The 15,870-nt window shown below is 44.1% G+C and overlaps 1 protein-coding gene across 1 annotated transcript; it reads left to right on the top strand.

Moving 5' to 3' along the window:
* Positions 1–174: 174 nt before the first annotated feature.
* On the top strand, positions 175–15,456 carry LOC112253071 (BRISC complex subunit Abraxas 2). Its single transcript, XM_024424960.2, has 9 exons — positions 175–311; positions 1,174–1,264; positions 2,925–2,961; positions 3,322–3,388; positions 3,534–3,724; positions 10,665–10,784; positions 10,877–10,961; positions 11,449–11,566; positions 11,811–15,456. The coding sequence occupies exons 1-9, from the start codon at positions 240–242 to the stop codon at positions 12,350–12,352; spliced, it is 1,323 nt and encodes a 440-aa protein (XP_024280728.2). The 5' UTR covers positions 175–239; the 3' UTR covers positions 12,353–15,456.
* The last annotated feature ends 414 nt before the right edge of the window (positions 15,457–15,870 follow it).

The following is a 15,870-nucleotide window of genomic DNA, read 5'->3' as shown; positions in this document are numbered from 1 at the left end:
ACTATCAAAGTAACAAACGCATTCACAATGACAACGTATTCATCAACTTGCATGTGCACATATTAGTATGTTTTAAATTAGATTAATAGTTAGTCCACGTAAAGTAAGCTATCTGCGCTATCGGTATAATAATACACACCAAATCATACACCCAAAGAGAAGTTCCCCAGGATGTTTACGCCGAGAGGAGCGTGCGTGCAAACGCAGTGGGTGGTGGGATAGATGGGGATGTTTCCATCATGGCGGCTTCCATTTCGGGCTATACTTTTAGTTCTGTGTGTTATCACAGCGCTAACAGCAACTCTGATCATGTAAGTACCGGGGACATTTGAATGAATTAGGAGAGAGTGCATACATTTGTTTAATTGCAACTTGGGTGTATATTTGGACTTTATTCTCGGGCATAAACTCAGTGGGTTTCCCAGTGTCATCTTCCTGTTGCTAGCTAACGTTCGCTAGTAGTTAGCTAGCTACGTGCCATCACTACAGCAAGACATTTGCTAACTAGTCTGTAATACTTAGGGTGGACTTTCAGTGGTGTCGACTTTACAACACCGATGTAGTTATATGTAGCTAGCTAGTTAGTTGGCTAACAATATTACGAAAATGTGCAATTGCATCACATTATGCACATTAAATATTACAAATTAGCTAGCTGGCTAACGTTGTCACAGATAGCACAGTTGCATTGGTTAAGTCATCAGAAAGGTAGAGCTGAGATTTGTTTTGTTTTTTCCGCTCTATGTTAGCTAGCTAGCTAGCTAATATACAACATATCTTGCCTAGTGTTAGATGAATTTTTCTGAAAAGTAAAGTATTGTGAAGTAATTTTCTAGCACTGTCACTACATGTCTCGCGAGCTAGCTAGCAAGTTTGTTGGACAACTAGGATGTGAATTCTGATAAGCTTATAAACAAAAATCAAGTCAATCAGCGTGCATTCAAGCCACAACGGTTTTTGTTTACCATTTGATAGAAAACTGGATTTACACCTGTTAGCAAACAGAGTTGAGCGTCGATGCTGCTGTTTCACCTGACATTTGACACATGACTTGATTTGACTGTCTGTAGCCAGAGCTTGATCAGTGTCAGGCCTCAAACAGTATTTGTTGTAGTATTAGTAGTTGCCTTTCTGCCACGTTTTGTCATTAGAAACAACTTTTTGCTCCTACAGGAGGGCTTCCTTTTAGGAGAAGTAAGGCAAGAGGAAACTGTCAGCATCAGTGATACACAGATCAGCAGTGCTGAACTCCTCCAAGTAGTAGGTAAGATCTTGGATTCCCCATTCATAGAAGTGAACTGCTTCAGCACCTATTGACAATAGTATATTCTAACCAGGGGAGTTTTGTTAAGAGCCCCAACGCTTGCTCAACAAATTCATACGCATTGCTTGCGGTGCGTTTTTGGAAACATAAGGAACATATAATTCGTATCAGCAAGAAATCGTTTTCAAAAAACAAAATGTTAAAGCTGGAATATTGAACTTTTCAGGTGAGCTGACTAAATTTACAAAGAAATTAGTTATAAATCTGTCATTCTCGTTGAATGCAAGTCTAAGAATTGGTAGATCTGCACTATTTCTATACTTTCCATTCTTAAGTTTCATTTTAGTATCTTTTATTTCAAACAGCTGAAAATGCAATATTTTTGGTTATGGAAAATATATTTCACTGCAGTTTAGATGGTACAATGATTCTCTACACTATACTTGCTTGTTTTGTCACATTAACTGAAATTAGGCAAACTATTTGAATTTTAGCAACCAGGAAATGGTGGAGCAATTTCTGCATAGTGCAGCTTTAACTTAATACACACCTTTTTATAGGGTTGGGTTAGAGTTCCGACACGGCCAAATCTCCATGTTACATCGCTTGTTTACGGAAGACAGACTGAAGATGTAGGTGGCCACCTGGGCTAATTAGTTATCTAGCGTGCTCTGAAATCTTGTGTGTAAGCTAACTGGGAAGGAAGTCTAGTTCATCAACTGGAGGCACACAGAGCTTGTTGATCTGTGCAAAACTGCTACAGTATGTGTTTATTTTTTTATTTGAAAGATTCTTTCTCGCAGATATGAAAGATAAGGGGCATATCAGCATGTTTTGAAAACCAACTTTTCTAAACGTTAAAACAGTGTTGGTATTGTAGTTCACATGGAGCCAAATATGGGCAAATGTAACTGCTGAAAACATACGGAGAAGAAGGGTTTTCGAGAGCTAGGCCTCGGATAGCCTAACTCTTTGACATGTGGGAACTCAACTCAAAGAAACCGACGTATTTGTTTCCAGGCTTGTCTTGACTGAATATGCTCCGTGCTACTGTGGAATTCTGTCAAACTGGACTGTCAGGTTTCAGATTAAAAGGAGTGTCTCGTAGTTTTTCTGCTTATAGTGGGTCCTTCACAGCAGCTGTTCAATATATTATGTAGCTAGTCTCTGGGAAATGGGATTTGTAAACAATAGACTGTAGGCTAAAGTCTTAGAATTGTAGTTGTCTCAACGATAAAAAAGGGACAATCTGCTGTTGCTACATCCATTTTCAGATGTTTAAATTCATGATATATACTTATTGACTTATGTCTCATAACCTTAGTTCAACTTTCATACCCATCAGAACCCAAAATATGAGCTTGTTTACTCCTTTATTTACATTGTTAACAAACAAACCCTGTATAGCCTCAAAACATGGTTAAAACTATAATGTTCATATCATGGATGGCCAGTCCATGTATCCATAGCTCTGTCCATGAGTCTGAGAGTGGTTACATTTCTCCAGCCCCATCCCTCCGCTGTTTACCAAATTGTTGGCGGTGTGGCCACTTTATTGTTCAAACTGCAGATTACACCTTTTAAAGCTGTAGGATGCCATAGACTAACATTATATATAAGTTTAATAACCATGTATTTGCTGTGTTCTTTTTAAAAACAGAAGTCCATAATCATGAACCTTGTGCACAGCTATTTAGGTAAGATTTTATGTTATTTAAAATTCTATGGAATTTGTTGTCCTTAGACATTTTGTGACATTATTTTTCATAAAAACTGTTTTTCAAATAACTGATTGGTTTATGTGCAAACTGAAGTTATGGGCTCAAATATAATTAGCCTAGACTAATGATATATTTCATAACTGTATTATCCAATCTGAGAGCAAGCTTTGTCTTGATCATGCACATTGTAGGCCAAATACCGTACAGTACTTTCATTCAACAAATTAGGGATGTAATTGTCAGTGAACAGCAGGTGGCCCCACCCCACCAGAAGTCTTGAGTAATGCAGATCTATTGTGCGGAAATTGAATTTTTTTATTTTTATCTCCCCACCAGCTTTTATGATTATGCTGGAAAAGTCAATGATGAGAATCTTAACAGAATTCTTAAAGACAGACACAAAGTGAGTATTTATTATAGGCCTATTTGTATGTGCTTTAGTAGCATTATTGAACAGGAGTATCTAGCGATCAGTCTGTACATGTAGCTTAAACACTGTCTGTGCATCTTCTTAATGACCCTCTTGAACTTGACACCCCCCTGTGTAGAATGTTATTGGCTGGTACAGGTTCAGGAGGAACACACAGCAGCAGATGTCGTTCAGGGAACAGATCATCCACAAGCAGCTGACCCAGCTCCTGGGCGTGCCCGACCTAGTCTTCCTCCTCTTCAGCTTCATCTCCACAGCAAACAACTCCACACACGCACTGGAGTATGTGCTGTTCAGACCCAACCGCAGGTAGGACTACCCACGCACAGCTGTATGCACACTGTACCAAACAGCATGCACAAACAGGCTGGTGCATATATTGGCGATGCTGAACAATCCACACATACAGACCAACACTGTTCATGAAGTTGACTGTTGAGCCTCCCTCTGTGTTCATTCCCACGTTGTTGCTCACCCTATGCAGCCAGGTCATTGTGTGTGGGAGGCGAATCAGAGCTCGGGTCCATCAAGTGCAGCTCTGTTGCCTTCAGTCTGCAAGAGGTGCCAGCTTGGAATGAATAATAATTTAGTTTTTTGAACTGACTCACTGTCCTCACAAGGGGAAACTAAAATCTGAATCTGTAATTTGAAAGTGGCCCTTAATTTTCACCTCCTACTGAAGCAACAGAAGGACACAGCTGTTGTCAGTGGCACAGAATCCACAGAGGAGGAGAACACTAGTGGCCTCTCCTTTGAGCCTTAATGGTTGCTAGTTGTGGAAGCATCTCGGGTGCATAGGCATATAATTTATAGAATGACCGTTCAGATAAATCACACATGGATTAAACAACTATTTATGGTCTGGCCATTCTATATGTAGGGTCAGATGGATTGCCCAGCGGGAGGTCTGTCAGTAGGGATTAAAGGCTTGTGTGTTGGACTCAAACTGGGGTACTTAAATGCTTCTCTGTCCGTGGCTTGAGGGCTCAGAGTGGGTTGCTCGAGGCCTGGAGGGATTTTGTGTGTGTGTGTGTGTGTGTGTGGGTGGCACCCTACATCAGCAGATTTTTACAGCTTCTGAACTCTCAACAAGATCCATTGGATCTGAGTATCAATCAAAGCAATGTAGTAAAATTTTGCTGCCCTACATACAAGTTAAAGGGGACCAGCCATCAATGGGTGAAGCATGAAACATACCGAGAATCTCACTGCCGATCGGTACTTATCACAGTGGGAGGCTGTTCCTTCTCTTGCTAGAACGAGCGGTACCTGCTGCATGCCGACCCTGTAGCGACGAACATTCCGATTCTACTTATAGAATCACAATGCTCGTCAGTGGCCAACAACTCTGATTGGCTCAAAGTCAAGAACACAAACCCCCATGTGGGGGAGCCCCTAACCCCCCACAACATCATCATAATAATTTTCTCTGTAGGCTAAATCCACAGATGAGCTAGTCACACTTCATTTACAATTTAGGCTATGGGATGGTGGCTAGCTAAGTGCACAGACACAATGCATACAACACCAAATACTTCTTCCAAGCTAGCTAACCACTGTAGGATTGATATTATAATGAATTAGCTAGTTTCCATGGAACGGCTGCCTGTGTTGGCTGCTTGTGCTAGCTAGTGAATATGATAATGTTAGCTAGCTAGCTAAACATTTCAAGTATGGGTAGTTACAGCCCAATATGATTGAAACATACTGTATAGCAGGGCTGCCCAACCCTCTTCCTGGAGATCTACTGTCCTGTAGGTTTTCAGTCCAACCCTAATTTAGCAGTTCTGATTCAACTACTTAAGGTCTTGTTGAGCAGCTAATTAGTAGAATCGGGTGTGTTAAATTAGGGTTGGACTGAAAACCCACAGGACGGTAGATCTCCAGGAAGAGGGTTGGGCAGCCCTGCTATATAGCGTACATAAAGTTTACTACTCAATGGGGAGGGCATGAAAGGCAACAACACCGGGACATTGCCCTTCGCTCCCACTTGACAAGCACTACTGTCCGGCAAAGGCGTGTGAAGTAGCTTCCTAGTAGCGAGTATCACAGACGGTCACAGTAAGAACACGCATACAACACATGAAGCAACAGAGTACACCCATTTTGGAGGAACCTATTTAAGAAAGATCAAGTGTAATATATTATAAAAATAAAGCGAACAGGATGGAATATGGGGAAAATTGCACAAAAAAATGTCTAGGACCAAAAGGTTCTTTAACAACTTCTACCCCCAAGCCGTAAGACTGCTGAGCTATTAATCAAATGACCCCCTAAACCACACTTCTTAACACCCACCCACTTAACCCGGAAGCCAGCAGCGCCAGTGTGTCAGAGGAAATATCGTTTAACTGACAACCGAGGTCAGCCTGCAGCCACACGGCCCGCCACAAGGAGTTACTAGACTGCGATGAGCCAAGTAAAGCCCCAAACGACCAAACCCTCCCCTAACCCAGACGATATCGGTGGGCCAATTGTGCGTCGCCCTATGGAACTATGTGCAAAGCTGTCATCAAGGCAACGGGTGGCTACTTTGAAGATTATCAAATATAAAATATATTTTTATTTGTTTAATACTTTTTTGGTTACGACATGATTCCATAAGTGTTATTTCATAGTTTTGATGTCTTCACTAATATTCTAAAATGTCGAAAATTGTAAAAAATAAAGAAAAACCCTTGAATGAGTAGGTGTGTCCAAACCTATGAGGTCATGTTGGACCACAAAGTGAAGGGGGGTAGATAGATTGATTTTATATATATGGGGATTGGAAATGATGCATACATACATTGATGTAAGATACAATCTATAATTTATTTTATGTTTTTATATATATATATTCTACAAAACTTTTAATCAAAAACGATTATCTATTTTATAACTGAAAATGTACATTTTATTTGTGTAGAACTAACAGTGAAATAAGACTCGGGCTCATCCTCTTGCTTCAAAAAAACAGATGTCCGATCTCTCGTGGTACGGTAGCTCACTTTACCGCAGTTGCCTGGTAAGAAACGGAAGAAAAAAAACACTGCTTAATCAAAACTGTCTAACCTACAGCAGAGCGCTTTCAACACGCCCACTCCTTTTCACAAGCCCACTCCTTTCAACACGCCCACTACTTTCCTTTCAACACACCCACTCCTTCACACTCCCACTACTTTCCTTTCAACACAGCCACTCCTCCACACGCCCACTACTTTCCTTTTCACACACCCACTCCTTTTCACACGCCCACTCCTTTTCACACGCCCACCACTTTCCTTTCCACACGCCCACTCATTTCCACACTCCCACCACTTTCCTTTCCACACGCCCACACTTTCCTTTCCACACGCCCACTTTCTTTTCCACACGCCCACTCCTTTCCTTTCCACACGCCCACTCCTTTCCTTTACACACGCCCACTCCTTTCCTTTACACACGCCCCTCCTTTCCTTTACACACGCCCACTTTCCTTACACACGCCCACCTTTACACACGCCCACCACTTTCCTTTACACACGCCCACCACTTTCCTTTACACACGCCCACCACTTTCCTTTACACACGCCCACCACTTTCCTTTACACACGCCCACCACTTTCCTTTACACACGCCCACCACTTTCCTTTACACACGCCCACTCATTTCCACACTCCCACCACTTTCCTTTCCACACGCCCACTCCTTTCCTTTCCACACGCCCACTCCTTTCCTTTCCACACGCCCACTCCTTTCCTTTACACACGCCCACTCCTTTCCTTTCCACACGCCCACTCCTTTCCTTTCCACACGCCCACTCCTTTCCTTTACACACGCCCACTCCTTTCCTTTACACACGCCCACTCCTTTCCTTTACACACGCCCACCACTTTCCTTTACACACGCCCACCACTTTCCTTTACACACGCCCACCACTTTCCTTTACACACGCCCACCACTTTCCTTTACACACGCCCACCACTTTCCTTTACACACGCCCACCACTTTCCTTTACACACGCCCACCACTTTCCTTTACACACGCCCACTCATTTCCACACTCCCACCACTTTCCTTTCCACACGCCCACACTTTCCTTTCCACACGCCCACTCCTTTCCTTTCCACACGCCCACTCCTTTCCTTTACACACGCCCACTCCTTTCCTTTACACACGCCCACTCCTTTCCTTTACACACGCCCACCCCTTTCCTTTACACACGCCCACCCCTTTCCTTTACACACGCCCACCACTTTCCTTTACACACGCCCACCACTTTCCTTTACACACGCCCACCACTTTCCTTTACACACTCCCACCACTTTCCTTTACACACGCCCACCACTTTCCTTTACACACGCCCACCACTTTCCTTTACACACGCCCACTCATTTCCACACTCCCACCACTTTCCTTTCCACACGCCCACACTTTCCTTTCCACACGCCCACTCCTTTCCTTTCCACACGCCCACTCCTTTCCTTTCCACACGCCCACTCCTTTCCTTTCCACACGCCCACTCCTTTCCACACGCCCACTCCTTTCCTTTACACACGCCCACCACTTTCCTTTACACACGCCCACCACTTTCCTTTACACACGCCCACCACTTTCCTTTACACACGCCCACCACTTTCCTTTACACACGCCCACCACTTTCCTTTACACACGCCCACCACTTTCCTTTACACACGCCCACCACTTTCCTTTACACACGCCCACCACTTTCCTTTACACACGCCCACCACTTTCCTTTACACACGCCCACCACTTTCCTTTACACACGCCCACCACTTTCCTTTACACACGCCCACCACTTTCCTTTAAATCAAATCAAATCAAATTTTATTTGTCACATACACATGGTTAGCAGATGTTAATGTGAGTGTAGCGAAATGCTTGTGCTTCTAGTTCCGACAATGCAGTAATAACGAACAAGTAATCTAACTAACAATTCCAAAAAACTACTGTCTTATACACAGTGTAAGGGGATAAAGAATATGGATAAGGATATATGAATGAGTGATGGTACAGAGCAGCATAGGCAAGATACAGTAGATGATATTGAGTACAGTATATACATATGAGATGAGTATGTAAACCAAGTGGCATAGTTAAAGTGGCTAGTGATACATGTATTACATAAGGATGCAGTCGATGATATAGAGTACAGTATCTACGTATGCATATGAGATGAATAATGTAGGGTAAGTAACATTATATAAGGTAGCATTGTTTAAAGTGGCTAGTGATATATTTACATCATTTCCCATCAATTCCCATTATTAAAGTGGCTGGAGTAGAGTCAGTGTCATTGACAGTGTGTTGGCAGTAGCCACTCAATGTTAGTGGTGGCTGTTTAACAGTCTGATGGCCTTGAGATAGAAGCTGTTTTTCAGTCTCTCGGTCCCAGCTTTGATGCACCTGTACTGACCTCGCCTTCTGGATGACAGCGGGGTGAACAGGCAGTGGCTCGGGTGGTTGATGTCCTTGATGATCTTTATGGCCTTCCTGTAGCATCGGGTGGTGTAGGTGTCCTGGAGGGCAGGTAGTTTGCCCCCGGTAATGCATTGTGCAGACCTCACTACCCTCTGGAGAGCCTTACGGTTGAGGGCGGTGCAGTTGCCATACCAGGCGGTGATACAGCCCGCCAGGATGCTCTCGATTGTGCATCTGTAGAAGTTTGAGTGCTTTTGGTGACAAGCCGAATTTCTTCAGCCTCCTGAGGTTGAAGAGGCGCTGCTGCGCCTTCTTCACGATGCTGTCAGTTTGTCTGTGATGTGTATGCCGAGGAACTTAAAACTTGCTACCCTCTCCACTACTGTTCCATCGATGTGGATGGGGGGGTGTTCCCTCTGCTGTTTCCTGAAGTCCACAATCATCTCCTTAGTTTTGTTGACGTTGAGTGTGAGGTTATTTTCCTGACACCACACTCCGAGGGCCCTCACCTCCTCCCTGTAGGCCGTCTCGTCGTTGTTGGTAATCAAGCCTACCACTGTTGTGTCGTCCGCAAACTTGATGATTGAGTTGGAGGCGTGCGTGGCCACGCAGTCGTGGGTGAACGGGGAGTACAGGAGAGGGCTCAGAACGCACCCTTGTGGGGCCCCAGTGTTGAGGATCAGCGGGGAGGAGATGTTGTTGCCTACCCTCACCACGCCCACCACTTTACACACGCCCACCACTTTCCTTTACACACGCCCACCACTTTACACACGCCCCACCACTTTACACACGCCCCACCCTTTCCTTTACACACGCCCCACCCTTTCCTTTACACACGCCCCACCCTTTCCTTTACACACGCCCCACCCTTTCCTTTACACACGCCCAACCCTTTCCTTTACACACGCCCAACCCTTTCCTTTACACACGCCCAACCCTTTCCTTTACACACGCCCAACCCTTTCCTTTACACACGCCCAACCCTTTCCTTTACACACGCCCAACCCCCTTTACACACGCCCAACCCTTTCCTTTACACACGCCCAACCCTTTCCTTTACACACGCCCAACCCTTTCCTTTACACACGCCCAACCCTTTCCTTTACACACGCCCAACCCTTTCCTTTAAACGCCCAACCCTTTTTAGCCAACCCTTTCCTTTACACACGCCCAACCCTTTCCTTTACACACGCCCAACCCTTTCCTGGACACGCCCAACCCTTTCCTTTACACACGCCCAACCCTTTCCTTTACACACGCCCAACCCTTTCCATTACACACGCCCAACCCTTTCCTTTACACACGCCCAACCCTTTCCTTTACACACGCCCACCACTTTCCTTTACACACGCCCACCACTTTCCTTTACACACGCCCACTAGCCCATAGTCCGGTCTCCATATCTGGAGGCAGCTACCCCAAACATTTAGCTATGGTCTGGCACTGGCGGTACAGGATTATGGAGATTGAATTACATTTCTTTCTTTGTTATTTAGCTGTGGCCGTCTGGCTAGTATCAACAAGGGCTTTCTACAAAATGGCAACATTAGCACAGATTGTTTGGAATTTAGAACATAAGCGATATGCACGATATGCATTGCCAAACAACACTACTGCCACCTTCTGGTTTGGAGTATTTTAACAAGGCTGAGTGGCTAACGACTTCCAAGGTCTTTGCTGTGTGAACACAAAAGATATTGACTGCCGACACTCTGTTCAGAGGTGCTAAGTACTGTCAGCAAGCTAACTTTTGACAATCCAACCAGTGTGTCTGAGCTTTAAGGGTCTTTTGGGCTAGACTGCCTGTAGTGTGTTATCAGGCTAACTCTGGTTCCACCCAGCAGGTACAACCAAAGGGTGACTCTCCACATCCCCAACCTGGGCACCACCAGCCAGCAGGAATACAAAGTCTCCTCTGTCCCCAACACCTCACTCAACTATGCCAAGGTCATCAAAGAGCACGGGTGAGTGTCTCCCACATGTAGGCCCTGTCAAGTAGTTTCTTTTTTAGTATTGAGAATCATGTGTTGATGGAAATGGGATGTATGTTTTGCAGGGCTGAATTCTTTGATAAAGACGGTGTGATGAAGGATATCAGAACAATTTTTCAAGTCTACGGTGCACTACAAGATAGAGTGCAAGTGAGTTGACTGCCTGCAAATGTTCTATTCATACCCTTCAAGTCACATCTATACTTGGATTAACAGCAATGTGGTGTTTTGGTAGACACCATGGCTACAGTGCATTCGGAAAGTATTCAGACCCCTTGACTTTTTCCACATTTTCTTACGTTACAGCTTTATTCTAAAATGTATTACTTGCGGAGGAGTATTTCTGTCTGTAATAAAGCCCTTCTGTGGGGAAAAATGTGTTCTGATTGGCTGGGTGCTGGTTCCCCAGTAGGTTGGTCTGGCTCCCAAGTGGGTGGGCCTATGTCCTTACAGGCCAACCTTTGGCTGCACCCCTGCCCAGTCATGTGAAATCCATAGATTAGGGCCTAATGTATTTATTTCCTTATATGAACTGTAACTCAGTAAAATCTTTTAAATTGTTGTATGTTGCGTTTTTATATATATTTTTAGATAAATAGTGATATGATTCTTGATAGCTTTTTCTTGGCTTTTTCAGGCTGTATGTGGAGAGGTTGAGCAGAATGAACGCGTGAAAGAGAAATTCCAGGAGGAGGTGAACAAACTCAAACAGCAAATTGCTCTCAGGAAACAAAAATCCGCAGAGGAGGAGAGACGTATGTTACTTAATTGGGTTTGAATTTGACTGCTCTGACCATCTCATTCTCTCATGACATTGATTCTTGAATCAACTATCCATTCCCTGTAACCATTTCTGGGGAGGTGTTTTACGTGGTATTAAGCAAATACAATTTCTTTATTTAAGATGGGGGGGGGGAAGCAAAAACAAACCAGGACGTTTTTAGTTTTGCATTGAATCCCCGTTTAATCTTAGCCTGGATGCCTATTCCTGTACTTTAGGACTCCAGGAGGCGCAGAACCCTGAGCAACGTCCTACTCCTGAGGAGAACTCTGAGCCCCCGGAGACCTCCCTCCTGTCCAGGGTGGTCTTTCACACCCCATCTACCCCCGAGCGGCTAGGTCCCTCTGCAAACCCCCCTTCCTACGCAGACCTCCTCTCCTTGCAGGATGACTCGCTCCTCCCCTCCTTGTCCTCCCCTACCAGTGCTGCGCTGCTTCCCCGTCCCCAGGCTGTGGGCTCTCCAGGCCACCCTTCTCCCAGTCCTCTGGGTCTGAACCCCAGCCCTGCTCCTAGCCCCAGTATGCCCTACCTGGGGAATGGAGACGGATCCAGCTCTGACTCCCTGGACAGACAGGCTGCAGGGCAAGAGGATGATGAGGAGGAGGAGGATGATGATGATGAGGACAGCAGTGAGTATGAGAACCTTGTGAGCGAGGTGGCACAGTTGCCCCAGGTTACTGCCAGTGTGTTGGCGCAGGGCCGCCCAGCCGCCCTCAGTCCAGACGGTGATGCCTCAGTCCTTGGCTCACAGACTTCGTAGACGCCAGCCATGGGGACACAATTAACTGACACACTGGGAGAGGATGGCATCCCAACCAATCAAAGAGAGTAGTCTTCTATATTACAGGTGGAAGTGCCAGCCCGGAAAATAAAAGGCATGTGTATTTCTGTTCGCTTTTAGTTTGATAACCATTCTGGGGGGTAATGTCATGCTTCATGGGCTATACTTTTCTGTCTAGTGTGGTAAAGATAGTCTGTTGGAGCCTGGCTGCCTCCAGTGAATGTGTTTGATTTAGGGACTGATTACGTTATAACTGAATAAACGCCAACCGGTTTGTCCGACCTCTCTGAATGGATAGACCCACTCGTCCTGGATCATGCTGCGGGACATCTGCATCATCAACTTTGATCATCCAATTGTACCATTACCTCTTGCACTATGTTTGCCTTTTAACAATTTATTTAAGTCAAGCAAAGGGAAAATGTTCTGTGGCCTTCAAACTTTTCTTTAGTGAGACAGGTGAGTGGTTCTATTTTTGTCTTTCCTTTTTCTTTTTTTTTTGCTTATTACAAAGAAGTAATATATGTATGCTTAAGCTATAATTTCATTAATCTGCACAGTTCTGATACTCTACTTTGAGCTGTCTTTATTAGGATTTAATTTCCTTTAACAATCAATGGATTTTATGAATCATGCGGTTGCCTATTTAGATGACAGAGTCTAGATTGTTTTACTTCGCCACTACTGTAATTTGTGCTTATATTAATTTTTAGGACAAAATAACAGCTATGACCCAGTCAGAAGAATTCGTGGATAGCACCTCTGCATGCAGTATGAAGGAAGTTAGTTTCACGAGCCAATGCTAACTAAAGTTAGCGCAAAGACGAGAAGTCTACAGGTACACTTGCATACGAAAAGTGGTATCTACGAGTTCATCTGACTATGGGTGACTATAAAAAAACAGATTCTCGCAGTATCCCTAATTAATGTCACTCAATGTCTCATTTTTCTTAAATAACACTGAAACGACTGTATGCGCTTTGCTGCACATAACACATCTAGAGGATTTCGTTATTGTGCTTTACCAATGCTGTTCAGTTGTGCCACTTGAGAAGTACGCTTTGATCAGCTGAGCTAGCTCAGCTTTTGTGGATTGTATGGTGCTGACAGGGAGAAAACACATCGTACTCTAGCTTTACTAACCAGACCTCGCTGCTGCATCAGAGCTACCACTAAACAAGAAAACTGTGCATCGACATTAACCTGTCTGCTTCTTTCATCTCATGTCCTTGCACTGCTGGTCATCTCCGTTTCTGCCGAGTGCTGAAACTGACTAGAATGGCTTCCCCCAAGTTAATTCTGAGGGAACGGTTTCCCCCTGTAGCTATATGTTACAGCCTTGGAACAAGACATCTCCTGACTGTCTTGTCAACACCAATAGACCTCACACTCTCAAAGCTGATTGGGCTAAATGTGTATGGACCTTGATAATGTGACAAAAATGACCTCAGTTCAGAGTCCAGTGCCTTCCATTTTGGCAGTTACACCGGCTCGTTACTACACGCACAATGCAAGCGACTGGAAAGAAGAAAGGTTGTTCCAATTGTGGGCAGAGTATCCTTCACCCTGCAGTGTTATCCAAGCCTTGTGTATATAGCTTTTCCCATGTGCAGCCCACATTGTATGTCGCTCTTTCTGCCTTAAGGTCAACTTGCTTTCCTTCATCACTCAGCATTACTGTATAATGTCAACTCATAGCTTGGTGGACTGGTACTCTCATTTGTTTTAGAAAATATTAATTTCTGAACAACGAAGTCCCACAAAAGATTATAATGACAAATTCGAGAAAGGAGTGGTTTCCACTTGAGCACTTGAATCAACAATGGGAGTTAAGAAAAAGTAATCGATAATGAATGTACACTGTACAGTATATAGGAGGTTGTAGCATTCAAACAGCACTTATTTATGAGAATCTCAGTCACGATATAAGTGGCTGGCAGGAGTACTCTTTTCAAAGTACTCTTTAATAACATGGTTTGGCCCCTAGCTGGAAGTGGCCCCTGAGAGCCTGTAACTTCTCCCTGAAGCACAAAGTCCCATCACATCACTCATGTCTGTAAGGTCGGTGGGACAGGAAAAGGCCAAGTTCTTTTGGTCACTTGGTTCTTAAGTGGGTTGTAATAATAAAAGAGACATGCTTATTTGGTTTGCAGAGTCATTTGTTCCCACTTTCTGCCCACTTTTGAGACCAGAGCCGAGGGTTGTCCAGAAAGACCAACTGATAGCAATTCACATCTCTCGCTTGGCTTGGACTGAAATATGTGCCGGTACTCGTTTTGGGTGCCGGTACTGTTTTGTTTATTTATTTTTGTAGATATTCCCAGATGCATCACCAGTATGTCCCTCAACACCAAGCTGATTGGGGTGGTGCGAAACCCAGTCACCAGAGCCATCTCAGACTGCACACACACTCTGTCCATGAAGCCGGACATCCCCACCTTCGAGGAGTTGGCCTTCCAGAACCAAAGCCAGGGTATGGTAGACACCTCATAGAATGCTATCTGCGTAGGGATGTACATCCGCCCACCTAGAGAACTGGCTGCAGTACATTCGCCTCCCCCAGATCCACATTGTGAGCGGCTGATCACGGACCCGGCGGGGTAGCTGGGCTGCATCTAGCACTTCTTGGTTCTCAAACGCATCATCACAGACAAGCACTTCAACCAAAGACTTCCCTTGCCTGAAGAAACGAGAGCAGCAGCCAGCCCCGCTGCCTGGGCAAGTCCAAGGGTAGAACCCATGTGAAGATAGACAGGGAAGTCATTGAGCAGCTCTTGAACTTTTTTTATTGGCCTTTTAATATCAAATTCAATGAGATGGTGGGGCAAGACTTCAGGTGGGATTGAGATTCTGATAAAAAAAAGAGGTGATATATTTATTATATGGTTATCTCAGTGGTGTCATTAAAAATAGGACACCTTCAAGTAAATCCAATTTCTCTTCATGTTTGAAAATACAGTGCGAGTTTACAAAGGTGTGTGATCTGCCTATAACTTTAAAACCTTTATAACTTCCTGGTTCCTACTTTAACATCATGCCTGTTTTGTTAACCAAATAAAATATAAATATATGCTGCCATGTCATTTAGTCTCACAATTAGTATTTGTAATTCACTAAATTGTGTTTCTACACAAAGGCCTGTTACTTTTAAAACACTGTACCTTGTCAATCGTTCCAACTCGATGGACAACAGAGTATAGTGACAGCTGAGATTAGTTGTAATATGTCTATCCTGTGCTACATTATATCTATTCAAATTAGTGTATTCTGCTATTTCAACCATACCCGTTACTGACAGGTGTATACAATCGAGCACACAATGCCAGTACTGTTTATATTTAAGTGCAGGAGCGCCACAATACTTTTGAGCTAATATTCTATAAGAGGAACAGGAGCTCAAGCAGTAGAACATTTGATATATTAGATTGCATGTATTTTTTAAGGAAATCATAAGAGCAATATATATTTTATCCATATTGTATTTATTGCTATAAAAC

This window comes from Oncorhynchus tshawytscha, linkage group LG06 (assembly GCF_018296145.1).
Source record: "Oncorhynchus tshawytscha isolate Ot180627B linkage group LG06, Otsh_v2.0, whole genome shotgun sequence".
Taxonomy (NCBI): domain Eukaryota; kingdom Metazoa; phylum Chordata; class Actinopteri; order Salmoniformes; family Salmonidae; genus Oncorhynchus; species Oncorhynchus tshawytscha.
Note: the sequence above shows the minus strand (reverse complement) of the source record. Positions and strands in the feature narration are given on the sequence as shown.